The sequence below is a fragment of the Podarcis raffonei genome, chromosome 10, assembly GCF_027172205.1.
Source record: "Podarcis raffonei isolate rPodRaf1 chromosome 10, rPodRaf1.pri, whole genome shotgun sequence".
Lineage (NCBI taxonomy): Eukaryota > Metazoa > Chordata > Lepidosauria > Squamata > Lacertidae > Podarcis > Podarcis raffonei.
In genome coordinates, this window is record NC_070611.1 from 73,042,869 (window position 1) to 73,068,617 (window position 25,749).

The 25,749-nt window shown below is 45.7% G+C and overlaps 2 protein-coding genes across 2 annotated transcripts in view; one reads left to right on the plus strand and one right to left on the minus strand.

Moving 5' to 3' along the window:
* Window positions 1–12,882, minus strand: LOC128421656 (C-type lectin domain family 1 member B-like). The gene is made up of 6 exons (XM_053404689.1): window positions 12,562–12,882; window positions 9,513–9,611; window positions 7,948–8,046; window positions 3,837–3,988; window positions 2,109–2,251; window positions 1–609 (listed from the first exon to the last, which is right to left on the minus strand). Exons 1-6 carry the CDS (start codon window positions 12,791–12,793, stop codon window positions 486–488), a joined length of 849 nt encoding a protein of 282 aa, XP_053260664.1. The 5' UTR covers window positions 12,794–12,882; the 3' UTR covers window positions 1–485.
* LOC128421657 (C-type lectin domain family 1 member A-like) overlaps window positions 11,513–25,749 on the plus strand; it is a 25,818-nt gene continuing 11,581 nt past the window's right edge. The window contains exons 1-2 of the mRNA XM_053404690.1: window positions 11,513–11,674; window positions 22,189–22,322. Coding sequence (XP_053260665.1) covers window positions 22,223–22,322 — 100 coding nt within the window. The 5' untranslated portion in view covers window positions 11,513–11,674; window positions 22,189–22,222. The remainder of the gene's footprint in view (window positions 11,675–22,188; window positions 22,323–25,749) is intronic.

The following is a 25,749-nucleotide window of genomic DNA, read 5'->3' on the forward strand; positions in this document are numbered from 1 at the left end:
TAGTATAATACACATTTATTTTTAACATCTATTGACTTATTCTTCCAGATCACCCTCCCATCTGCCAGGATCACAGAGCGGTTTACCATAAGCACATGAGAACGGCAACGAAAACATCAACAAACCAACGGCCAAGCTGATGCACGGCCGGTCAAACAGTAAAAAAGAACGGCTGCAACTGGATTTCAGCGGCAGACGGGGAGTTTGCATTTCGGCAGATCTCGCCCAGCATGCCTCCAAAGGCCGAAGCGAAAACACAAGTCTTAAGGGGCAGAGGTAGAAGCTCACTAGCGGCGGTGGATGACTTCTCCGACCATTGCAGAGAGAGCAGCTTGTGGCCCTGGCAGAGACAGTGGCCGGAAGACGAGGCCCACACCATGCGCCTTCGTAGGGTAAGATGCGCCCCTTGACGAGAGATGTCCGTGGATGCTGTTTTCGTGAGGGCCTCTAGAGCGGGGCGCCTGGACCCGGGATTGCTGCCTGCTTCATTCCACTGACTTCTTGCACAGACACTGGTGCTTGCTGTTGCATTCAAAGATGGACGAATCACCTTGGCTGAAGGTGACGCAGATGTCCACCATGGCGGAGACGTGCTGCCAGCCTCCAGACCTGTTAGGGATAAGGAAGCTTAGCCTATTTTATTTTTTAACGCAATTCCTGAGATTGGGGAAGCGGGCTGCCATAGCCAGCGGGAAGAATCTGCTGCAAGCAGAGATTGTGGGAGATAACTGCAATTCGCACAGCAAGGCGCTACTACTAAAACATTTGCTAACAGCTACTTGCCTAGTTACCAGGACGCGGGTGGCGCTGTGGTCTAAACCACTGAGCCTCTTGGGCTTGCCGATCCAAAGGTCGGAGGTTCGAACCCCCGCAACGGGGTGAGCTCCCATTGCTCGGTCCCAGCTCCTGCCAACCTAGCAGTTCGAAAGCACGTCAAAGTGCAAGTAGATAAATAGGTACCGCTCCAGTGGGGAGATAAACAGCGTTTCTGTGCGCTGCTCTGGCTCGCCAGAAGCGGCTTAGTCATGCTGGCCACATGACCCAGAAGCTGTACGCCGGCTCCCTGGGCCAGTAAAGCAAGATGAGTGCCACAACCCCAGAGTCGGCCACGACTGGACCTAATGGTCAGGGGTCCCTTTACCTTTGCCTGCCTAGTTGCAGCTTCTGCATCCGCTGTTACAGGCTGGTTTTAAAAAGCTTTATTCATAACCAGAGAAACGGACCCACCAACTCTGGGTTCTCAGAGGGGAAGCGGAAATTTTGGGCTACACAACTGTCTGGAAGGTCGTGTGTTTCTTATTAGCTTATTTAAGGACACAGTCTCACGGGTGGCAAATTCCACCCAATTATGATTTTGCCTTTCACTGTTTTTCCATTATATTTTTTTTCACCCCCTGTTTATGTCTTGGCTTTGAATATTGATGTATCGCCTCTTTTGAATGAGTTTCTTCTAAATACAGTGGTACCTCGGGTTACATACGCTTCAGGTTACAGATTCCCCTAACCCAGAAATATTACCTCGGGTTAAGAACTTTGCTTCAGGATGAGAACAGAAATTGTGCTCTGATGGCGCGGTGGCAGTGGGAGGCCCCATTAGCTAAAGTGGTGCTTCATTTTAAGAACAGTTTCAGGTTAAGAACGGACCTCCGCAACGAATTAAGTACTTAACCCGAGGTACCACTGTATATAGTGCGTTCAGTCGAACCTCGGTTGTCGAGCGTAATCCGTTCCGGAAGACCGTTTGACTTCCGAAACGTACGACAACCGAGGCGCGGTTTCTGATTGGTTGCAATAACGTCCTGCACTTGACCGGAAGCTGCGTCGGATGTTCGGGTTTCGAAAAAGGTTCGGAAACCGGAGCATTTACTTCTGGGTTTCTGGCGTTCGGGAACCAAAACATTCGAAAATGGAGCCGTTCGAGAACTGAGGTTTGACTGTACTGTTGTAAGAAATCACCAGAGAGACCCTTGGCCAATGCAGCTATGCCCTGCGCTCAAAGGACAGGACACAGTCTTTTCATCATTATTATTAAATCAATATTATATGTAGGCAAAACCATTATACATCAAACACCCTTGCTTCTCGTGCAGAACAAGGAGGAGACTCACATCCTGATGTGCAGGTTTGCCCCGTCGGCCCACTTCCAGATTCTGTCGGACGTGTTGTACATCAGGCCGATCCAGTAGCTTCCACCTCGGAGCCGGTTGTTGTGCATCGTGAACCAGTCCACCGTCTCCGACAGCAGGAATTCCTGTGGGAGAAGGAACCCCCAAGGCCCATCATGCGGGGCGCATCATGCAGGGCTGCCAGAATTTTGCAGGGAGCATGCAGGGCCGTCTTACCCATAGAGGCTAGTGGCGCAGGGCGCCAGGGCGCCAAGTTCTGGAGGGCGCCAGGGAAGTGGCTGGATGCGGCCCCTCCTGGCATCAGCTCGCTGCCCTCGCCTGCCTCCACCATGCCACGCCAAAGCAGCGCAGCACCCGCAGTCTCCACTTGCCGTGGCCACCATGGCACGAGGTGGTCAGCTGAGCCAGGAGCTGTCACTTCAAGCCTCCGCCTCTTCCCCACCAGAGGAGCTCCCCTCCAGCCGCTGCCCGCCTCCTCCAGCCCCGCAAAGCTGGGCACGTCGCCGGCAGCGCCATCCTCCCTAAAAAAGGTCGGCAACACTGGGAAACGGGGGGTGGGGTGGCGCCAGAGGGATCTTTGCACCACGCGCCAGATATGCTTAAGAGCATGCAAGTGCACACCAGGAAACTCAGGTTTGCACAAGTAAAGCGATCTGTCACTCTAGCATAACACTAACAAAAACCCAGACTTTTTGCAGTTAGGAAAGTAATGGGGAAAGGCACTGAAAAGCCTGGCTGAACAACTGATTAGCAGAAAGATGGATGTACAAATCCCTGCGTATCAATATCTGGCAGGAGGCTTAACTATTTTCTCTTTTCACAGCTTTTTCGGCTGTGGCCCCGATCTGGTGGAACACTCTGTCCCAAGAGACTAGGGCCCTGCGGGACTTGACATCTTTCCGCAGGGCCTGCAAGACAGAGCTGTTCCACCAGGCCTTTGGCCAAGGTACAGAACTCTAGCCCAATGGTTGCCATTGATTTGATTTTGATTTGATTTTAGAATGAATTGATTTTAGAATGCATTTCAATTGATTGATTGTGATTTTGTGTGAACTGTGTTGCTTTTATTGTTGTTGGCCGCTCTGAGCCCGGCTTCAGCTGGGGAGGGCGGGATAGAAATAAAATTATTATTATTATTATTATTATTATTATTATTATTATTATTATTATTATTTTGAGCACCAAAGGAGGAACAGTTGAGGGAGCTGGGGATGTTTAGCCCGGAGAAGAGGAGACTTAAAGGTGTCAGGATAATTATCTGGAGGGCTGCCAGACGGAAAATGGAGCAAGCTTGCTTTCCTGCTTCTCCGGAGGGTAAGACCTGAACCAATGGATTCAAATTACTGAAATTGAGATTCCAACATCAAGAACTTCCTGGTAGGAAGGAGCATTTGACGGTGGAGTGGACTCCCTCTGGAAGTTGTGGACTCTCCTTCTTTGGAGGTTTTTATGCAAAGGTTGGACAGCCATCTGTCAGGGATGCTTTGGCTGAGATTCCTGCATTGCAGGAGTTTGGACTTCCATGTTTTTAAGAAATTTCAAGGACAGTATATGAGGTCCCAATGTGCAACGAGCCCGAAAGGAGTGTCAGGGTTGCGTGTGAGAACTGCACACCTATCGTGGAGGTTTATGCAATTTCTGCCCTAGACACATGCCCCTACCCCGTGCCAGAGCAGGAACCCCGCACCCCCAACTCCAAAGAGCTTTCACCATTTCTCCTTCGGTGCTCCCGATCAAGAGGCCGCTTTTGAGTGACTTGCAGTGGCTCAAGCAGTCTTTCCAGGACATGGGCTCAGTGGTATGCAGGTAGCAGCTGTCTCCCCATTGCATCCAGTGCCTTTTGCAGGATCTGCATGTCAGGGCTGTGGAGATAAAGCACAAGGGTTGGCGGGAGAGAGATATTTCGGAGGATTTCCGGAGGTTGAGCAGAGATGGAGAAGGTACAAAAAGTTTGCTGGGTTAGGTCCAAGGGCCCATCTGTTCTCCAAGCAGCCAACTAGTGTAGTGATCAGGTGGGATTGCTATGAGGAATTATAACAAATATAGAGTAAGCCATCTGTGTCAACAATGAAAGCATTGCGTTGACTGGGTTTAAACTATTTTGGTATGATTCTTGATCAATCCACACCTCTGGATCCCTGTTCCATTTCTCTTTCTTCACAAGTCACCTACACACTTAGACAGGCAGGCTCCTGGGTCATCAAAGACAGTGGGCAGTTTCTTTGATGTAGCTTTTCTGATATTTTAATCTTAGGATGTTAATCTTAGGGCCAGGAAACAGGTCTCACAAAAAGGTGATAATGATCGCTGTCCTCCTGGCCATCCTTCTTATCATGTGTATTGATTGTTTATGACCTCCGGGGTTGCTGAATGTACTCCTTTGTAGTTTTCATTTATTTACCCCCAAAGTATGCATGCCTAACTAGTGTTTGTAGTTTAACTTTGTCCCCACGCGGGTTTGTTGAAATGCTCAGAAGAAATCTGATTGGTTCTTACGAACACTCTGTAAAAAGTTCTTTTGTGAATAAAATGACCTGGGCTGGAGGGTGGAGACAGGTTATTATACGCACCCTTCCCAGAGTCTTGCTGGTTCAAGCCTCTGTGTGTATTCTAATTAATCAGAGTTCAATCCTTCCTTTACTTTGAGAATGCCTCAAACTAGGTGCCCATTACTGGACATCCGCGAGCAGGATCCGAGCATGAGAGCAACACTCTCCAATCCTGCGGTTTCCAGAAACTGGCAGCATCCAGCCTCTGTTCAGCTGCGTTTATTTTTTGAAACACACACACAAAAACCCTGCGTTAAATATTTTCACTGCACTGATTTCCACATTCGTTTTGCAGAAGAGCCGGATATGCGATGCTGGAAGGACAGGCAAGAGTGTCGGTATCAAGAAATCCCCTTTTGCACCCCGGAATTGCAGCGGCGAAATTTTTCATAGGGGAACTGTTAGGGCCAGAGGCACCAGCTTTCGAGGGCAATTGGTGGTGACGTGAGCAGGGCCGAATTTCGGTTTGATGAGGCCCTAAGCTCTTGAAGATAATGTGGCCCTTGATATGTCCAGCTGTCCTTTGTCAACAACAAATTGTCACTGTTTTTCGTGTGGAATATATGCTATATGGTAATTGATGGACCCAGTAGGTATCTCAAGCCATTTGCACATGTTGCCGTGCAATCAGTCCATGCAGAATGTAGGCACCCTATATATAGAAAGGAGCAAAGCAGCGATATTTTAGGGAGCAGGCGGGGCCCATGACTTACATCATAGGAGCCTACACAACACAAAGCACTATTGCTGTATGTAGGTTTTATTGTATTTTCCTTTAAATTTTTGTTGGGCCCCAAGAGAGTGGGCCCCTAAGCTATAGCATGTTTAGCTTATACGAAAATCCAGCATTTAAGCTATACCGTGCAGGGGTCAGCAAACTTTTTCAGCAGGTGGCCGGTCCACTGTCCCTCAGAACTTGCGGGGGGCCAGACTATATTTTGAAAATAAAAGTGAACAAATTCCTATAACCCACAAATAACCCAGAGGTGAATTTTAAATAAAAGCACACATTCTACTCATGTAAAAACAAGCTGATTCCCAGACCATCAGTGGGCTGGACTGAGAAGGCAATTGGGCTGGATCCGGCCCCCAGGCCTTAGTTTGCCTACCCATGAGCTATAGCGTATAAGCTAAACTGGGCATGAGCATTGTGCCTCCCCACTTAAGCTGGACAGAAATCTTCTCGGGCCTTGGAAAAGAGGTGCCGTGTTTTAATACTTCAGTGCTCTAATTTACCAGGAACATTTAGGGAACTAGCCTCGTACCCGCAGGCCCCTGACCGCACGCCACTGCTTTATTGTCGAATTATTTTTTCCCTTTGCAGAGCACAATTGATGTGGCATTTTTGCAGAGCGACATAAATTCTCCCTGGAGCAAGCTGGATTGGGCTGGGCCTCGGATATCCCCAGAAGAGTCAGGAAAACCAGCGCCAGGAGGGTCGGCAAACCTTGGCTCCTCCGCAGCCTGGCTGGGGAATTCAGAGGCTGGTGGCGCAGATCCAGACCCAGGGACTCCTCATAAGCGCACCTGTGATGTACTGAGTTGAAGAGGATCCAAAATGCAGCAGTCTGATTGGTCCTAGAACAATAGGATCCAGAATGCAGCAGTCGGTTTGGAACAAGAAGGAGACAAATTGAAATTGCAGAGTTTTGAGAAATTAAAAGATATAAAGTGCGAGACTGGCTTCACTATTATCAAATAAGGGAGGCTTACAATCTGGACAAAAACATTGGCTTCCAGGTGGAAAAATCAAAACTGGAAACAGAACTGTTAGATCCCAAAACAAAGATACTTTCAAGAATGTATAACTTGCTGTTGAAATGGAATACTCAAGATGAAACGGTTAAATCTGCTATGATTAAATGGGCACAAGATGTTGGACATAACATTATGTTTGCTGACTGGGAACAGTTGTGGACCACAGGTATGAAATTTACGGCATGCAATGCCTTAAAAGAGAATATTATGAAAATGATATACAGGTGGTACATGACACCAGTCAAGCGGCCTTAGCAACAAGGTTAATAAGAATATGTAAAAATGGATTGATAACGGATGAAAATATAAAGTTATAATATGTTGAGATATTGAGTTAAGATAAAAGAAAGAGGGTAAGGATTTGCTGAATTAATCATGTGAACGGGAATACAAAAAAGGGAGGTGTGAGGAGGTCAGGGAAATAAGCAAATGAAATTTAAGATATAAAAAATTGATTTGCTTTTAACTACTTTTTATCTACTTTTTCTGTATTTTTTATCTTTTTTTCTATGTATTTTTGTATTTTTTGTACTTTTTTACTTTCTTTTTTTCTTCTCTTCTTTTTTCTGCTCTCTTTTTACTTTGTAATTTTCTTCTTTTTGTAAAACTTCAATAAATATCTTTTAAAAAAAAACAGAATGCAGCAGTCGGATTGGACCTAGAACAATAGGATCCAGAATGCAGCAGTCTGATTGGTCCTAGAACAATAGGATTCAGAATGCACCAGTCTGATTGGTCCTAGAACAATAGGATTCAGAATGCAGTAGTCTGATTGGTCCTAGAAGAATAGGATCCAGAATGCAGCAGTCTGATTGGTCCTAGAACAATAGGATTCAGAATGCAGTAGTCTGATTGGTCCTAGAACAACAGGATCCAGAATGCAGCAGTCTGATTGGTCCTAGAAAACAGGATCCAGAATGCAGCAGTCTGATTGCTCCGAGAACAATTGGATCCAGAAAGCAGCAGCCTGATTGGTCCTAGAACAACAGGATCCAGAATGCAGCAGTCTGATTGGTCCTAGAACAACAGGATCCAGAATGCAGCAGTCTGATTGGTCCGAGAACAATTGGATCCAGAAAGCAGCAGTCTAATTGGTCCTAGAACAATAGGATCCAGAATGCAGCAGTCTGATTGGTCCACAGGAGCCACCCAATCCAGCTCCAGGTGGAAGTGAATCCTCAACCTGATTGGCCTACAGGAGAATCCCGGAATTAGCCAATCACGTGGGGCCCATTGTGAAAATAATGTATATAAAGCAGACATTCTGGGGGAACTTCCATTCCTCCTCACCACTATGAGCTGAATAAAGACAGTGAAATCCACTCTCGACTCTGAGTATATTTCAGCAACAGAGCTTCATTGATGAGAAGCAAGGGCTGCTTATTTGCCAGAGACTAATTGGTTTTGCCATTTTACCAATTCCCACCGGTTTCCCTGCTGCATCTCTCCTGCAATAATGATTGCTGCTATTGCTTTAATAAACAGGTGAAGAAAATATCAAGAGCTCCTCTCACTTCTGCCTTCTGCTTGCTGCTGAACGGCCATCTTCAGCCTCTTCTCTGAACGCTGCAGCAGTTTAGATTCGGCAATGATTTCTGTCGCCACGTGGGTGTCTGAAATGAAAACGTATTTCTCTCTGTGTGTTTTGTTTTTAAAAAAAATAATAATAACAATGTTAACGGAGAAATCCGAGGGCTCCCTTGAACAAAAAACAAGGACACCAGCCAGGAATACCAGAGCAAAACAGCAGCCAGTAGGCTTGGTCTTTATTGAAGACTGTCGCGACAGGACTCCCACCTGCCACAAGGTGGAACAAGATGGAAGCCCCAAACAAAGGAGAATCCAAACTTTTATTAGCTGCTAATCTCCATGTTACACCCCCCCCCAAAACTACATCACTAATACATCACGGTTACATCATGAAAGGGGAGGTCTGGTGGCAGGAATCTGAGCATCCTGGACCCTGCCCCACAGTTCTCCTTGCCCTCCACCAAACACCCATCAAGTGTAACAAAAGAGACATTTACATTTCCCTGTTTCCCAGCCAAGTTAATCACACTCTTTTGTCTTCATCTGGGTTTGTTATTTCTGCTACCTGTCTGGCACTCAGGTATCAGGAGGCCAGGGATTATCCCTCAGACAGAGGGGCTGCTGAGGAGCTGAGCTCACATGTCTATATGAATTTCTGAAGATTCCCCAGTGAGCCAGTACACAGAGACATTTATCAGTGAATTCTTACATTTGGTATCGTGCAGGAAAGGCCCTTTGAATAGATAGGAAGAATGTGGTGAAGTGCTTTGTGGGGACAACTCACAAAAGTCACAAAAGCGATTGTGCTGGTTTTGGTAGTGGGCTGCATGTGCATGATATCTGCTGCCCCAACCTATACATAAATTCCTGCAACAACAATAATAAATTTATAGCACTGGGGCAACAGAGCACTTTCCTTGTGCAGACGTAAAGGTATGTGCTTGAAGCTCTCCTGGCTGCCAGTCTTGTTAACTTGCCCTGGGACCGCATAATAATAATAATAATAATAATAATAATAATAATAATAATAATTGTTATGTACTGAAGTTCTCACCCTGGGCCCGCAGGGGGATACTGTAGATAGTTATGCAAATGAAGGATCGAAAGTGACGTTCAGTGATTGGATAGTTTGTATGCAAATGAAGGATCGAAAGTGACGTTCAGTGATTGGATAATTTTAGAAAGTTGCTACAGTAACGTTGTACTGGAGCTCTATATAAGCAGGCTGACTGAGCTCTTCAGTTCAGTTCTGTTCTGGCCTCTGAACAAGAGCTGTTTGAAGAATCGCTGTGTCGTCTGATATGTTCACCCACAACTTAACAATAATAATAATAATGGCCTTGAGTTCTGCAGTCCCAGAGCCAGTTAATGATAGAGAACGACGCGCTGCATCATGGATCATGCAGCCCAGCCCCTTTATGATTATTTCTACCCCAAACAGGGCAGCGGGTGCCCGCTCTAGGGCAGCGTGCAGGCCCCAGAGGAAGGGAGACCCGGGTTGGGGGTGTCAGAAGCCTCTTTCGAAGCCCCACCCCACCCCGGTACTCACAATTGTAAATCAAAATGAGCAGAGTGCAGAACAAGGCCAAGGAAAGAGCCACCAAGAGCAGCGCCCAGATTTGCCACCAGGTGGAGATGCCCAAAACATCTGCGGAGGGAAAAGGAGAAGCATTAGAAGCACGCCCATTCTGCTTTCCTGCCTGGCACGCCGAGGCCCCTGAAGAATTGCAGAGTGTGAAGGGGACCCTCAGAGGCCATCTAGTCCAACCCCTTGCAGTACAGGAACAAATACAGAAATGCAATAGTGTCATACCTCGGGTTGCAGACGCTTCGGGTTGCGCGATTTCGGGTTGCGCACTGTGATAGGAATTTTGAGGTCTTAGATATATGTTAAATGTTCATAAGTGTACCAACCAAGCATGTACATAGATCAGCACAGGAAGACCTGGAACCATTTTGACTCCTAAACTGAGCAAATGTTTTCTCTGCAAGGTCAAAGTGGGAAACCTCCCTCACAAATCCTGTCTTAAGTGCACATTTAAGATATGAATAGGGTGTGAGCCTGTGACTTGGCCCAGGAACTAAGTATTTATCATTACAAAAGACTAGCCAGGCTCCCCAGGCAATCCAATCAAGTGACCATTAACAGTTAACCTGCCAGACAGGAGATAAACAACGACAGGAGAAAAAACAACATTCAAAATATCTGTTTTAGACCACCTTCTTTGTGATGTAGGTATGGTGTATCTGAGGGGTGGTCTTAGGTTACACCCCTTCTGTGATGTAGGTATGATGTTTCTGGGGGTGGTCTTGGACTCCACGGAGGGAATTTAAAATGTCTATATAAGGGCAGGCACACTTTTGTTCTGGGTTCCTCCTCCCTCCTGCGCGTGGTGAGTGAGGACCCTGTTGCAACAGATCAATAAAGATCAGGCTTACTAGCTGCTTTGCTTCTCAATATTCTCTGGTTGGCCTCTGTTATTCTCTCCTACCAATAGGGAACCTATGTAAGGACTCTATATGGGCTCTTGGATACCCCATAAGGGGAAAAAGGGCAGATTTTTGTTTACAACAGCACTGTGCTGAACCCGAAAGTACCGAAAGGGGCTACTTCTGGGTTTTGGCGCTTACGCATGCGCAGAAGCGCTAAATCTCAGTTTGTGCATATACAGAAGCGCTAAAACGCGCTTCCACTAAAATGCGCTTCGCAACCCGAGCGTCCACTATTTAGTTTGTTTCTTAAAGGAGGGGGAATACCCTTCAATGTTTCTCCGATGGAAACGGAGACGTCCTATTTAATAATAATAATAATAATAATAATAATAATAATAATAATAATAGTTTTACTATTTATACCCCGCCCATCTGACTGGGTTGCTCCAACTTTTTCTGGGAGGCTCCCAACATAGACGAAAACACAATAAACATTTTAAACCTTCCCTATATGTACAGGGGTGCCTTCAGACAGCTTGGGGGTCACAAATCTCCATACCCTCCAACATTTCTCTGATGAAAAATAGAAACGTCCTAAGGAAAAGGGGGATCAAATCAGAAACAGGGATTTTCGAAATCTGGGACTGTCCCTGGAAAATAGGGACACTTGGAAGGCCTGGAATCTCAGAATGGCAGAATGGGAAGGGGACCCCACAGGTCATCTAGTCCAGCCCGCTGCAGTACCTAAACAAAGACATAAATATAATGTTGTTGGTTTTATATATATATAAAAGGTAGTGGGTGAATTAAGCCAGGATGGGGTGCAGGGAACAGCGTCCTAAAATCCCCACCCACTGGGACGCTGCTATTGTTACTTTCTGTTTTGCAGAGTTACCATATTTTTCCATGTATAATACTAGGTTTCCCCCCCTAAAAAATATTGTCCAGAATTTGGGGGCATCTTATACACGGAGGCCATCTCCACCCATTTTCTTAAACCGGAGTCCCCCCCAAATAGGGGTCTTCTTATACATGGGGGCGTCTTATAGACGGAAAAATACGGTAGCTGTATAATCCGGTATTTTAACAGGAGGAATTCTGCCTTCGGACGGAGCCGTGTGAGGACCTGCTAAACTCAACCGAAATAAATAAAATTAACAAAGAGTTGCTGATAGAAACGATGTACAGGGTCGGAGCCGTAGACGAAAGACGGCAGCCGGTTCCAGACCTCTGGCTTTAAATCAGCCTTCCTCAACCAGGCTTCAAAGAGCCAGGGAGGTAAAGCAGATAATGATGATGTGGATGTCTAATAATAATAATAATAATAATAATAATAATAATAATAATAATTTTTATTTATACCCCGCCCTCCCCAGCCAAGGCTGGGCTCAGGGCGGCTAACAAGCAATAATGAAAACAAGTTGAATGAATACAACTTAAAAACAAGATTAAAATACAGGAGGAGAAAGGAAAAAGAAAAAAGAAATGGAAAATAAATAAAAATTTATACCGCGGTACCTTGGTTTGCATACGTCTTGGTTTGCACACATTTTGAATTACAAACATATCAAACCCGGAAGTGCATGTCCCGGTTTCTGACCTTTTAAAAATTATTATTACAACCCATTTTTGGGGGGGATTACCGACAAATTTATTTGGGGAGGCGCCAGTGGAGAAAGCGTGCCTTGGGTTACAACCTGTTTTGGTTTACGAACGGACCTCCGGAAGGGATTATGGTTGTGAACCAAAGTACCGCTGTATATATCAATCAATCAATCAATCAATCAATTAATCTGCATGCTCCCCGGAGATCTCGGGGGGCGGTAAGTGAAATAAAAAACCCAAACCCAAAATCAAAAACGGGGAATCTCAAGGGAGCAGGAACCTCCGTAACGGATTATGGTTGTAAACCAAAGTACCGCTGTATATATCAATCAATCAATCAATCAATCAATCAATCAGTCAACCAACCAACCAATCAATCAATCAATCAATCAATCAATCTGCATGTTCCCCAGAGATCTCGGGGGGCGGTAAATGAAATAAAACACCCAAACCCAAAATAAAAAGCGAGGAATCCCAAGGGCCTTGGGGATGCATGGCTGATCCTGGTCGCCAGGGTCGCCCGCTGCCACGCTGAGGTGCACACCCCACCTGCCCCTCACCTGGGGGGCCGGGGATCCTGTTCTGCAGGGCCCAGGAGACCCAGGAGGGCCGGCTGGGGGGCTTGGGCAGCTCCCGGCGCAGCTGGGGCGAAGACTTGCTCCAGAAGGCCGGTCCTTTTGGGGTGGCCCTCACCTCCGCCGAGCGGGACTTGGCGCTCAAGACCTGGGACTTGGCCTGGAGGCTGGAGGCCGGGACCACCTTGGCCCCCGGGGGCCTGGGCTCCAGGGGCATCTTGGGGCCTCCGTGGGGCAAGAGGGGGTCCGGGAAGAGGCTTCAGGGACCCCTTTGCAGGGGTTGGGGGGGGGGTCAGGAGATCTGGGCTCTTGCTGGGTGGCAGAGGGTGCCCCCTAAAAGCAGGGTGGGTGGGTGGGGTCAGGCCTAGCTGGGGGTGGGTGGGGGGCACAGCCTGGCAGCGGGGGGTGGGGGTGGGATTCAGACCCCGATTCTATTGATTCCCCAGGGTCTCAGATATCTATGGTTCCAGTTTTTAAATGTCTTGACGTTTTAATGTATTTTTAATCTTTGGTTGGAAGCCGGCCAGATGGGTGGGGTATAAATAAATAAGTTGTTGTTGTTGTTGGGTATAAATAAACAAACAAACTGTTGTCGTTGGGTATAAATAAATAAATAAATTGTTGTTGTTGTTGTTGGGTATAAATAAATAAATTGTTGTTGGGTATAAATAAATAAGTTGTTGTTGTTATATTTATTACTCTGCTTTTTCCTTTTTATATATATATAATTTTTATTGATTTTAACATCTTTGGGGTGGGTTGAAAACATTGTCACCCTATATGAATATGATGTATAGATATCTACAGTTAAATCAGCAAAAATGTACAAAACTAAGGAAAGCAAGTGTTGGAAATGTAAAATAACTGATTTTTTTCCCCGTATGTGGTGGGATTGTAAAATCATAAAGAAGTATTGGGAAATGATCTATAATGAAATGAAGAAGATGTTTAAAACAACATTTGTTTAAAAAATCCAACAGCTTTCCTGCTAGGCATTATAGGAGTGGATGCACCAGGATTATAAAAGGACTTATTTATGTCTGCAACTACGGCCGCACGAATATTGCTAGCACAATACTGGAAAGAAGAAGGTGTGCCAGCTAAAGAAGATTAATGGAGTCAAATTAATGGAATATGCTAAAATGGCAAAAATGACAATGAAATTGAGAGGAAGTGACTGGCAATGAATTTAAGGAAGAATGGAATATTGCATATACAGTATACAGAAGCATTGTACACAGTTTAATACATTAGCAGGGTTTCAGGATTATGTGCAATTTTGTTATGAATGGGCAACAGGCAATTCAAATGATTTTTTAAAATTTAACCATGGGCATGCGGTATGTTGATGAATAATGGAACCAAGGAAGGGACTAGGGGGAATTCAATCTGTTTTTATTTTGTTTTGATATTGTTTTGGTGTTATTTTTGGAAAATTAATAAAATATTGAAACATGAACATGAAATTGATTGCGGTCAGAGACCAGCTTGTGAAACACAAATGGAACTACAATCCCAATAGCAAAAAAACAACAACATTTAAATTAATAAAATATTATAAAAAAAGGAAAACATTGCCACCCTTTTCAAGGCTTTGGACTCCAGCAAGACTCGCAAAGATGTATAAAAACAGATCAGCAATTTGCTGGAGGTGTAAAGATGGTATAGGGTCATATATGCACATGTGGTGGGAATGCACAGCCATTAAAGAATTTTGGAATAACATCTATAATGAATTTAAAAAACCCTAAGTTTTCATTTAAGAAAAAAACCTGAAACCTTCCTCCTGGGAATAATGTCACCAGAAATCAGAAAAGAAATTAGACCACTTTTTATGTGTACAACAGTAGCAGCCAGGATCCTAATCGCAAGAAACTGGAAAAGTGACAAAACACCTACGATAAATAAGTGGCAGGTCCAAATGATAGAATATCTACAGATGGCCATGATGACAGGGAGAATTAGAGGTTATCCAAAACTGAAATTACAGAAAGAATGGAAAATCTTTAAAGAGTATTTGGAAAAGCATTACAAATATCTCCTGGCAGAAATAGAATGATCCTTGTAAAACAACAAATATAATGTTTATTGATATCGGACGAAAACAAAGGAAGAAATACAATAACATGGAACTGTGTGTGAAAAAATTGTAGAAATAATAATACAATTGAAGCCTTAGATTAGCAGTACCCGGAGGTCCAGCGGTCCGCCAACCCCGTGGCCAGAGGGGAAAAACAATTCCAGAGACTTCTTGGTCAGAGAAAAGAGATTTATTGAGATCTGCGCAGAGGCAGCCAGTGGAGTCCTCTCCAAAGACTGGCTACGCCCAATTTCACATTTGCAAACTTTCTTATACCTTGAAAACACCCTTCCCTCCCCCAAGCTTCCCCAAAACCTTCTCCAATCAGCTGGCAAGTTTTAGCTTACTTCCTTATATGGCATATGGCTATCTAAACACCCCTCCTTCCCTTGTTCGTGTGTTCTTCTCTTGCATTACTGCATCAGAGAGCATGTGCAAAGAGTACTGCAGTTTCTACTTAGCTGAGAGAAAAAACAGGAAATGGGCTTCCCTGCTAGCCAGCAGAAAGAGGAAGCTGGCCTTTCTGCAAAGCCGCTGCTCGCTGTCTGCTAGCCGGCAGAAAGAGGAAGTGGGCCTCTTCCCAATTCAGCAAAGCAGGATAATATGCAATTTTAACAGAGCAGTTTACTTTAGAAAACAATTTATCAGAGCAGAGCAATTTACTTAAATATAAAATACAGGGAATACCTTCCCTGTCCCTTCATTCCCTCCTCTTCTTTTGGGACAACCTATCTCCTAGGTTCGTCCTGGTCTCTCGGGTTTATAATCCTGGGGAAGAGCAATAAGGGCCATGATTCTTTTTGCATCACACCTTGTAAGCATTGCACGAAGCAGGGTATACAGAGGCAAAGAAGCAGAAGGATTAACAGCGGCCCTGCTAATAATACCACAATATGCCTGAGCCAACTGTCATGAGGCAGCCAGGAATATAACCAACCCCATAGATCACCTCCTGTAGTTTTCAGCGGGTTCCTGGCTATCATTGTTTCCATGTGATCAATGGTGGCTGAAATGCTGACATTATTATCTGGGACATATCTATTTTATTGCTGAAGGGCCCACTGATACTCGTGCTCTATCAGCTGCCTTGCTTCTTGGGAGGTTGTGTCCCACCTCTCTAAGGAGGAGCCTATTATCTTAACCAATTTTCCCACCTGTCCTTGTGGATGCTTAATACTCTCATGATTTCTTCCCAACATACTGTATCCGAAAGGGGCTTCTCCCTCTACATATATTAACATATACCCACAGGAATATATATCCACCCTTGCAGAGGCCTGACATACGGAGTGACTATATCAAAGAGTTCTGGCCCCAATATCAAAAGTCCTGGCGGTGCCTCAGACTTTGCTGGGGAAAAAAAGTCTCTACGTTGGGGACGCTGCCCGCGGGCGTCCCTCCCATCCACTTGTCCAGTCGTCTGGCGCTCTTCTGGAGATGGTTAGCTTCAGAGGATCATCAGGATTTGGTGTAACTGTCCAATCTAAAATAGCCTTCTTCACTTAAGTGTGGTGGACCCAAGGGGTGAGGTCAGGAACTTCAACAGCAGTGGGCCTGGGTCCACCTGTTAAAAAAAAGAGAAAATCTCGGGAGAATAACTGCACATAATTATCAAACTGCACATTTTGACTAGCATGGGGGGTTATTGCAAAACTGAGTGGACAAAGGCTGGTCCATTGTCAGATCCTATTGACCTAGGTAGTCCATAGCGGGGAATGATCTTCTATAACAGGCACCTGGTTACCTCTGGAGGTAAGCAAACCTCTTTCCTTCCAGAAGGCTCCATGGGCATGTAAAGTCAGAAATGCATACTTGGAATCAGTATAAATGTTTATCCTTTGTCCCTTTGCCAAGCACAAGGCTCTGGTGAGCGCTGTTATTTATGCCAGCCGGGCCGACGTTCCAGGCGGGAGTGGCTGCACTTCGATCACTTGGTCTTCCAAGGCTACCACTGCATAGCCTGCTTTTCGCTGTCCAGCCTTAACAAAGCTGCTTCCATCCACAAACCATGAAGGCCAATGGGGGTTTGCCTCCTCTTTGAGGTCAGGCCTGCTAAAATATTCTTCATCCATTACTTCAATGCAATCGTGCATCTGCTCCTCACCTTCTCCTACTGTCAACAGGGTAGCTGGGTTGAGGGCGGTGGTGACCTGAAACTTCAAACGCGGATGCAGCAGTAACATCTGGCACTTTCTCATCTTCGCTTGGGAGAGAAAATAGGTACCCTTCATGTCAAGCAGAGCTGGGGCTGCATGCGGGGTCACACAAATGGTGTCTTGGCCAAAAGTAAATTTGTCTGCTTTGTTCAGTAGGGTGGCTACTGCCACAACTGCTCTCATGCACGGCGGTAAGCCTTGTTCTGTAGGCGTCAGGCGCTCAGATAGGTATGCCACTGGCTGTTGCCAGCTTCCCAATTTTTGGCACAAAACCCCTTTCGCTGTCCCTTGGTCCTCATCCATGAATAGAGTAAAGGGTTTCTCAGGATTTGGGATGCCAAGCGCTGGGGCTTGCTGTAGTGCCCTCTTCAAATCCACGAAGGCTTGCTGTTGTTCTGTGCCTCAAACAAAGGGGTCTCTCTCAGTTCCTCTGGTTGACTCATGTAAAGGCTTGGCAATGATGCTGTAATTAAATATCCATATCCTACAAAATCCTGCAGACCCCAGAAAGCCACGGAGTTCTCTGCAGTTCTTTGGCTCTGGTATCAGGATAATAGCCTGCTTCCTTTCTTCACTGGTAACAAAGGGGTGTTTCACTGTGATTGGCATTGCCTCAAGATCCTATGTTGGAGCAGTCGCTCTAGATGCACCCACACTCCTTCAGTTGCCCTTCGTGGGATGGGATACTTATTTACTGCAACAGGATTGACAAATGGCTTGGGCTTCACAATTATTGGTGGGATATTCTTTGCCATTCCTGGGGGGTTCACTTGTTCCAGAATACTGGCGGGGATGGGTCCCTCCTCTTCTTTTATCATCATGAGGCGCCAGTACTCCCTCAGGGGTGCCTCCACAACCAGTTCCCCAAGTGACATAGTGGACAATGTGGCTTCTCCGATGGCTTAAAAATAATTTGGGCTTGCAACTTTACCAACAAATCTCTTCCTAATAATAGAATAGGGCATTCTCTCTTCCAGTGCCCTTCCTGTCGGCAGATGGCGCACTGATTCCTTCCAAGACGGCTTCGCCCTCCTCCCCGGGCACTTCCTCTTTCCTGAGGGGTGGGTGTGGTAGTCTGTAATGCCATCAACTTCCTTGTTTGATACTTCTCCTTTTTTCTCTGGGCTTCCTCATCTCTCTGATTGTAAGTGGTTTGAGCTAACTTCAACATCCATTGCAGCCCATGGTCAATGCACCCCTCATGCTTTTGGATTTTTTCTTTTGGCGAATATCGGACGCTGCCTGAGCTACAAAGGCAGCCTTTATAATGGGGCGTTGGCAATATCATCTGGGTTCTCCTCAAAGGTAGGGTTCTAATTTCTCCAATTGCACACATCAGCACTTGAAAAAGGCACATGTTGGACTGTATAAGTGCATGGTGGTGCTTCCCCACCCTGTCCTGGGGGGCTGGTGGGTCATACACTCTGCGTAGAGGCATCATTGCAGTCCCACCCTTTTTCTGTGCCTTATGGGACTTATGGAGGGACGCCCTGGTTGCTGCTTCTATCCATTTCTTCTGCCATTTCTTCCCTTGTGTTGGGAAACATCCTGCTGCTGCCAACAAATGGGAACTAACATCCACTTCTTTCGCATAGGGTTGTACATACTGTTGCAATCTCAATGTCCACCTTTTTTCCTTTCTTTGCTAACTCAATTAGTCCCTTCATAAACTCCTCATCATTCTCTTCCTCTTTGCTCTCTAATTCATCAACCTTGGAGGGTTCAGGCTGAGGGCCGGCTCCTCCCTGGTCCTGGGGCCCTGGGCCTGGGGGATTCGCTAGAGGGGCAGCTGGTGGAGCATAGGGTGGCGGCGGTTTAATGACTTCCCCCTCTTCTCCTTCCTCTCCTTCCTCTCCTTCCGGCTCTGATATCACCGGGGGCTTTTCTGACTTCCCTGCCGGTCAGACTGCACAAATTGTATTTTGTGGGGCGTCGCCTCGGCAGGCTTTCAGCCACGGTGGATTCTTTTCTACATTGATTTTCCAGGTAGAAATATAAGGGATCTGGTCTGGGTGGACGTTCAAGATATTTTGATATAGTGGGTTGATTAGTTGCAAATTAAATCTGCCCTCCAAGGGCCAATTAGTTCCTTGGGTGGGCCAATCAACCTCACATAATGTCCTCATCCTCTCTCTTCTCAATTTGAACCCAATCATCATGCTTCGTAGCTGCTTTCCAGTTGGTTAAAAAACATTTCAGAGGACTACGTTAGCTTTCCCCAGACCCCATTTTTTTTCAGATACTCCGCTCCTAACCGGGCTTAAGATCCTTTCACACACCAACCACTACAGACTGTGACTTGGCGAACTCGCGTTGCTAAGAAATGCACAGCCCTGCAATCGCTCGGCCAAGGGGACGCTAAGCCCCGGCCCACACTTGACAATTCAGCCACTGGAGTATCTGACATGCAACATACAAAACACCCAACATGCAACACACAAAACACACCAAAATAATTTTCCCTCTGTTTCCCCTTTCCCCAACCTTACTGGCGGCACTCTACTGCCACCTCTGTTTCCCCTTTTCCCTTTTCCCGTCTGGCGGGGCGGCACCTTATTGCCACGGCCAGTTCCTTTGTTCCTTTTCTGGCGGCACTCTACTGCTCACAGCCAGACCCTTTATCCCTTTTCTGGCGGCACTCTACTGCTCACAGCCAGACCCTTTCCTGGCGGCACTCTACTGCTCACGGCCAGGGGAAGCTGATCAGGCTTCCTACCACGCCCTTTCCCTTGGGCTTACCTGTTCCGCTGCGGACCCCTCCTTCGGCCGTCCTCTTTTCTCTCCCGACTGGGTGTCTCGGCTCAGGCACAGCGTGGCGATCTCCCCCTACGAACTGGCAGGGTGCGCGCTGGAGATTGCGAGCGCTGGTCCCGGTTGCTCACCCGGTCGAGTCTGGCCCCTCGGTCCACCTTTCGTGGGGTGGGGACCCATCCCGGACACGAGCCCCCAAAATGAAGCCTTAGATTAGCAGTACCCGGAGGTCCAGCGGTCCGCCAACCCCGTGGCCAGAGGGGAAAAACAATTCCAGAGACTTCTTGGTCAGAGAAAAGAGATTTATTGAGATCTGCGCAGAGGCAGCCAGTGGAGTCCTCTCCAAAGACTGGCTACGCCCAATTTCACATTTGCAAACTTTCTTATACCTTGAAAACACCCTTCCCTCCCCCAAGCTTCCCCAAAACCTTCTCCAATCAGCTGGCAAGTTTTAGCTTACTTCCTTATATGGCATATGGCTATCTAAACGCCCCTCCTTCCCTTGTTCGTGTGTTCTTCTCTTGCATTACTGCATCAGAGAGCATGTGCAAAGAGTACTGCAGTTTCTACTTAGCTGAGAGAAAAAACAGGAAATGGGCTTCCCTGCTAGCCAGCAGAAAGAGGAAGCTGGCCTTTCTGCAAAGCCGCTGCTCGCTGTCTGCTAGCCGGCAGAAAGAGGAAGTGGGCCTCTTCCCAATTCAGCAAAGCAGGATAATATGCAATTTTAACAGAGCAGTTTACTTTAGAAAACAATTTATCAGAGCAGAGCAATTTACTTAAATATAAAATACAGGGAATACCTTCCCTGTCCCTTCACAATGAGTCTAATCGGAAGCCAAATGTGTTTGTTTTGTTTTGTCTTCTTTTTCCTTTTCCCCCTTCTTTTTCCTCTTATTTTTCCTTTTTGTGTGTGTGTGTCTCCTGTCTTGGTCTTTCTCTTTTTGATACGTTAAGAAAGCGATAAAGAGCTAAAAGTGTAATATGAAAACTTCCGTAAGTCAAAAGTGATGTTCAGTAATTTTCTATTACTATTTGTATATTGTTAGAATAGGTTAATTGTAATGAATTGATGTAGGAACTGAAAAAATAAAATAAATAAAGCTGGGGAAGCCAAGGTTTCGGGACATCCCAGAGAGCCATGTTGCCAAGGTTTCTGCATGGACCGGGGTTGGGATGGATGACCCTTAGGGGTCCCACTTCCAAAAATCTTTTAGGATCCTTTAGATAAGTTTTTTCCCTCTCTCAGGGATAGACCCCACAATAAGAGGAGAAATTCACAGGTCCCTTTGGCGGGAAAGGGGGACATTTTTAAATTTGAGAATTTGATGCAAGCGCCCATCGAAACATGGCTGACGTGGCTTCACAAAATGGCTGCCAGGAGGCCATGAAGGGGCACAAAATGGCTGCCGTTTCTGGAAGGCCCCAAACGGCGTTTTGTAGCATTAAATGGAGTTTTTCCTCACGTTGCCCTTTTCTTCTCCCCACCCCCACCCTTTATTTTGGCATGGACATTAAAAAAAAACCAAAATAACCCAGAAAAACTCTCTCCTGCAACCCGGCCTTTGGCCTTTCACTGTTGTCGCTGGCCTTTTAGAAGCCGGACGGTTTTGTTTTAAATAAATGCATTTCTCCCACTTTGCATCCAGTCATTCATTTGATGCATCTTTTTAAAGGACTTTCCGTTTTTTGCTTTCGTGGGTTTTGCAAGTCTTATCTTCGTGGTGCAAGATAAGAGCAAGCGGCAAACCCCATGAACGAAACCACCGATTTCGTCTATTCATTCTTCATTTTATTGCTCCATCGGTCGTTATGTATTTATTTATTCATTCGTCATTATTTGTGGTTTATTTGCTTGCAATCGTCATTTATTGATTGATTGATTGCCGTTTTCATTTCACTCTTTATCAGCTGTTTGTTTAGTCACCATTCCTCACTTATTTATTCGTTTATTTTATTGAATCTATTTCAGCGCTCTCTCTCATTTAGGGAAGTTTTTAATGCTTGATATATTTATCGTGTTTTTAATATTCGGTTGGCAGCTGCCCAGAGTGGGTATAAATAAATTATTATTATTATTATTATTATTATTATTATTATTATTATTATTATTAAACTTTAACCCAGTGTTGCTGAGGTTTTTTTGTGTGTTTTTTTGGGGGGGGTTGTTTGTTTTTTCGCCTTCTGTGGGGCCGCAGAGGTGCGTTGTGGGAAACGTAGTCCCTCATCCGCCCCCCCCGCCAGATTTGAGGCCCTGAGGAATTTATTTTTGTGGGGCCGCAGGGGTGCATTGTGGGAAATGGAGTCCGCCACCCCACCAGATTCAACGCCCTGAGGGATTCACCTGCGCCTGGGAACTACAACTCCCATCCTGCCTCCCTTTCCCCAGCCTGAGGCTGCCCCCCCTTGTGGCTCTGCCCTGAAGCCCCCCAGGAGGAGAAGCCCCTCTTTCCAAGCAAGTCTTCCTGGGGAGCGGTGGCCTGTTCCCTTTCCCTGGTGCCGAGTGCGAAAGGCGGGCGCCTTTAGGCCGCGGTTCAGCCTTGCAGGGTGCCTGAACCCTTTTTTGGGGGCCACAAAGACTCTCCTTGTTCCTCGGGAGGTTTATTTGGGGGGTGTTTTTGGGGGCAGGTGCGGTCGCCGGAAGGCGCTCCCCGGAAGACCCATGCTCAAGGTCGCCCGCTCGGCGCGCTCTTTCCGCTCTAACACTCCCGACAGGTCGCGGGTCACCATCGCCAGCAGAAAACGCCTGGAGGATGAAGAGGGTGAGGAGGAAGGCGGCCGAGCCTGTTGTAAACAAAAATTTCCCTTTTTCCCTTATGGGGTACCCAAGAACCCTTATAGAGTCCTTACATAGGTTCCCTATTGGTAGGAGAAAATAAGAGGCCAACCAGAGAATATTGAGAAGCAAAGCAGCTAGTAAGCTTGATCTTCATTGATCTGTTGCAACACGCAGGAGGGAGGAGAACCCCGAAAAATGGCGCGCAAGGCCTTATAAAAACTTTTGAAATTGCCACTGTAGATCAAGACCACCCCCAGAAACATCATACATACATCACAGAAGGGGTGTAACCTATGACCACACCTCAGATACATCACACCTACATCACAGAAAAGGTGGTCTACAACAGAAATCTGAGTGCGTTTTTTATCTCCTGTCTGGCAGGTTACTTGTTAATGGTCACTTGATTGGATACCCTGGGGAGCCTGGCCAGTCTTTTGTAATGATAAATACTTAGTTCCTGAGCCAGGTCACAGGCTCACACCCTATTCAAAGACAGACATACCCTTAAGACAGGATTTGTGAAGGAAATGACAATGGGGAGGCTTTTCCACTTTGACCTTGCAAAGAAATCATTTGCTCAGTTTAGGAATCAAAATGGCTTCAGGTCGGTCTTCCTGTGCTGATCTATGTACGTGCGGTTATGAACATTACCATATATCTAAGACCTCAGGAAGCAAGGAGCGCGCGGCAGGCCTGTGGAACTCCCTGCCACAGCTTGGCTTGAGAAGATGGCCGTGCTCATGAAGATGATGGGTTTTTCAGAGCTAGCTGACCTGGCTGGCAGAGTCTGTGATCAGAAGGAGGAGGATTACCAGGAAGAACAGACGAAATTTAAAGACTATTTAGTTAAATATGTTAAATTCAACTAATTGGAAAAGCTTGCAAAGAACAGATAGGCTTAGGATTTAAAGACGTAATGCGATGAATTAATATGTTTCATGCTGAATTGGAAAGAAAGAAAGATGTTAAGTGATTAAGTTAATTTCATAAGAAGACTGGTTTTGGAAAACCGTTAAAATGATATACACCAAAATTCAACCCCATGCTCTTTCTTTTCAAAAATTTTTTGATTAATTTTCCAGATTTAACACAACACAAAATAACAAACATATAAAAAGAAAAACAAACATACATTCACAGCTTCTTACAGTTAAAACTCCAAATTGCATTCAATTATTGGGTGACTTCCTCAAATCCTTCCTAACTGATTTTCATTCAATCTCATTTTAGCAGTTTTCCAATATCCACTTTCTAATAAAATTTACTTGTTCAAATGACTAACTTCCTTTCTTTTCGTAATATTCTCAATCCATCATTTTATACAATTCAACATAATTTAATCCTAAACCAAATTTAGCACTTGCAAGTATTTCCACTTACGTTGTATTATTACGTTTTACTAAATATTCCTTAAATTTCTTCCATTCTTCTTGATGTTCCTCCTCTTTCTGAACGCGGATTCATCCAGTAAGGTCAGCCAGCTCCAAAAAGTCCAACATCCTCCTCTGCCAGTCTTCCAATGTTGGTATTTTCTGTGATTTCCAATTTTGGGCAAGTAAAATTCTCGCTGCAGTTGCGGCATACAAAAACAATTGAACATCTTTTTAAGGCAATCTCCCCATGCTCTTAGGGCGCAGAGCTCTCCGTCCTGGCGGAAAAGACCGCCCTGTGGCTAATCTTCCGCCATGCAGGCTGATAGATGAGCTAAATTTTTGGGCACCTTGGCAAGAAATTCCGACTTTTGGAAAGGGTGCATACCTTTGCCACGTTTCTCCGGCGAAAACGGGGGTGCCCTGTTCCGCGCCAGGAAGCTTCTCCCGTAATAATAATAATAATAATAATAATAATAATAATAATAATAATAATAATTTATTATTTATACCCCGCCCATCAGCCACTCTGGGCGGCTCCCAATCAAGTGTTTAAAACAGGACAGCGTTAAATATTAAAAACTTCCCTGAACAGGGCTGCCTTCAGATGTCTTTTAAAGATAAGATAGCTGCTTATTTCCTTCACATCTGAAGGGAGGGTGTTCCACAGGGCAGGTGCCACTACCGAGAAGGCCCTCTGCCTGGTTCCCTGTAGCTTTCCTTCTCTCAGTGAGGGAACCGCCAGAAGGCCCTCGGAGCTGGACCTCAGTGTCCGGGCAGAACAATGGGGGTGGAGACACTCCTTCAGATATACTAGACCGAGGCCGTTTAGGGCTTTTAAGGTCAGCCCCAACACTTTGTGGGTTTTTTTAAAGAATATTTATTAAGTTTTCCAATTTTTTAAACAAACAAACAAACAAACAAAACAAACAAAAACATTAAACAAAAGCATAAAATTCATAAACCATACTTTTAAATAACAAATTTCTCAGACCTCCTCATACTTCTCCTTCTTGTATCCCAATTAAGATTATTTGTTCAGCAAATCCTTCATTTAAAGCATTACAGCTTGTAACATTACCTTACTTTTCAAACCCTTTTCCCCCCCATCTATGTTCTTATATATCATTGCAGCTCGAAACCTCTCAATTTCAATCCAACACCATCTAACTTTCTTAAATTTTACAATATTTCCGTAAATAGTCCTTGAATTTTTTCCAATCTTCTTCAGCCGACTCTTCTCCCTGGTCATGGATTCTGCTCGTCAATTCTGCCAGTCCCATACAGTCAATCAATTTCATCTGCCATTCTTCCAGAGTGGGTAGATCTTGCGTCTTCCAATACTTTGCAATGAGTATCCTTGCTGCTGTTGTAGCATACATAAAAAAAGTTCTATCCTTCTTTGGCACCACTTGGCCGACCATGCCCAAGAGAAAGGCCTCTGGTTTCTTCAAGAAGGTATATTTAAATACCTTTTTCAATTCATTATATATCATTTCCCAGAACGCCTTAATCCTGGGACACTTTGAATGGTGCTCGGAAACGTACTGGGAGCCAATGTAGGTCTTTCAAGACCGGTGTTATATGGTCTCGGCCGCCGCTCCCAGTCACCAGTCTAGCTGCCGCATTCTGGATTAATTGCAGTTTCCAGGTCACCTTCAAAGGTAGCCCCACATAGAGTGCATTGCAGTAGTCCAAGCGGGAGATAACTAGAGCATGCACCACTGTGGCGAGACAGTCTGTGGGCAGGGAGGGGCTCATCCTGCGTACCATATGGAGCTGGTAGACAGCTGCCCTGGACACAGAATTGACATGTGCCTCCATGGACAGCTGTGAGTCCAAAATGACTCCCAGACTGCGCACCTGGTCCTTCAAGGGCACAGTTACCCCATTCAGGACCAGGGAGTCCTCCACACCTGCCAGCCCCCTGTCCCCCCGAAACAGTACTTCTGTCTTCTCAGGATTCAACCTCAATCTGTTAGCCGCCATCCATCCTCCAACCATTTGATCTCGGCGCACATGCAGACGTTGTAGGCG